Below are 588 nucleotides of genomic sequence, written 5' to 3' on the forward strand. Positions count from 1 at the left end.
GGCGGGGTTCGTGCTCCGTGGGGTTGGGGCTGCCCGGGGTCGGGCCTTGACCCCCGGTTAATGATTGCCCGCTGCCTCGGGGGAGGGGGTGGGGGGCGGCCCTCGGGGGAGGGAGGGGGGCGGGGCGCTGGGCCCCTTAAAGCGGAGGGCAGCGGCGGGGGGGGGGGGGAGGCGGCGGTGATGGGCAGCGAGAGGGAGCGGGGCACGGCGCTGGGGGGGGGCGACCCCCGGGCACTGCGCAGGGACTGCCAGCATCGGTGGGGCGGGGGGGAAGGCGGGGGTCGGGGGAAGAGTGGGGGGTCGGGAGGGGAGGGGGAGCGGGCGGAATGGGGGCTCCGTGTTTCTCCAACCTCTGTTGGTTAAATCCCGTTTTTCTGCCCCAATAATTCACTATACGGCAAACCCCCGTCCCGCGCCCCGCGCCGCTCCCGTGGGCTCCGTGCCATCCCACCCCCCGACACACCGCCGGCCCCCCCCAGGATCTTCGTGAACCGCAGCCTGGCGCTGGAGAAGATCAAGTGCTTCGGCTTCGACATGGATTACACCTTGGCCAGTGCGTGGGGCGGGGTGGGGGGGGCTGAATCGCGC

General features: G+C 72.8%; 1 protein-coding gene across 3 annotated transcripts in view; it reads left to right on the plus strand.

Annotated features, from left to right (window-relative positions):
• The first annotated feature begins 178 nt into the window (after positions 1 to 178).
• LOC122188517 (cytosolic purine 5'-nucleotidase-like) overlaps positions 179 to 588 on the plus strand; it is a 3,957-nt gene continuing 3,547 nt past the window's right edge. For all 3 annotated transcript variants that reach the window (XM_042886882.1, XM_042886883.1, XM_042886884.1), the window contains exons 1-2: positions 179 to 257; positions 480 to 553. In XM_042886882.1, coding sequence (XP_042742816.1) covers positions 181 to 257; positions 480 to 553 — 151 coding nt within the window. In that variant the 5' untranslated portion in view covers positions 179 to 180. The remainder of the gene's footprint in view (positions 258 to 479; positions 554 to 588) is intronic.

Source organism: Lagopus leucura, unplaced genomic scaffold (assembly GCF_019238085.1).
Source record: "Lagopus leucura isolate 7727_CA_CO unplaced genomic scaffold, USGS_WTPT01 Super-Scaffold_100065, whole genome shotgun sequence".
NCBI classification, from domain to species: Eukaryota; Metazoa; Chordata; class Aves; order Galliformes; family Phasianidae; genus Lagopus; species Lagopus leucura.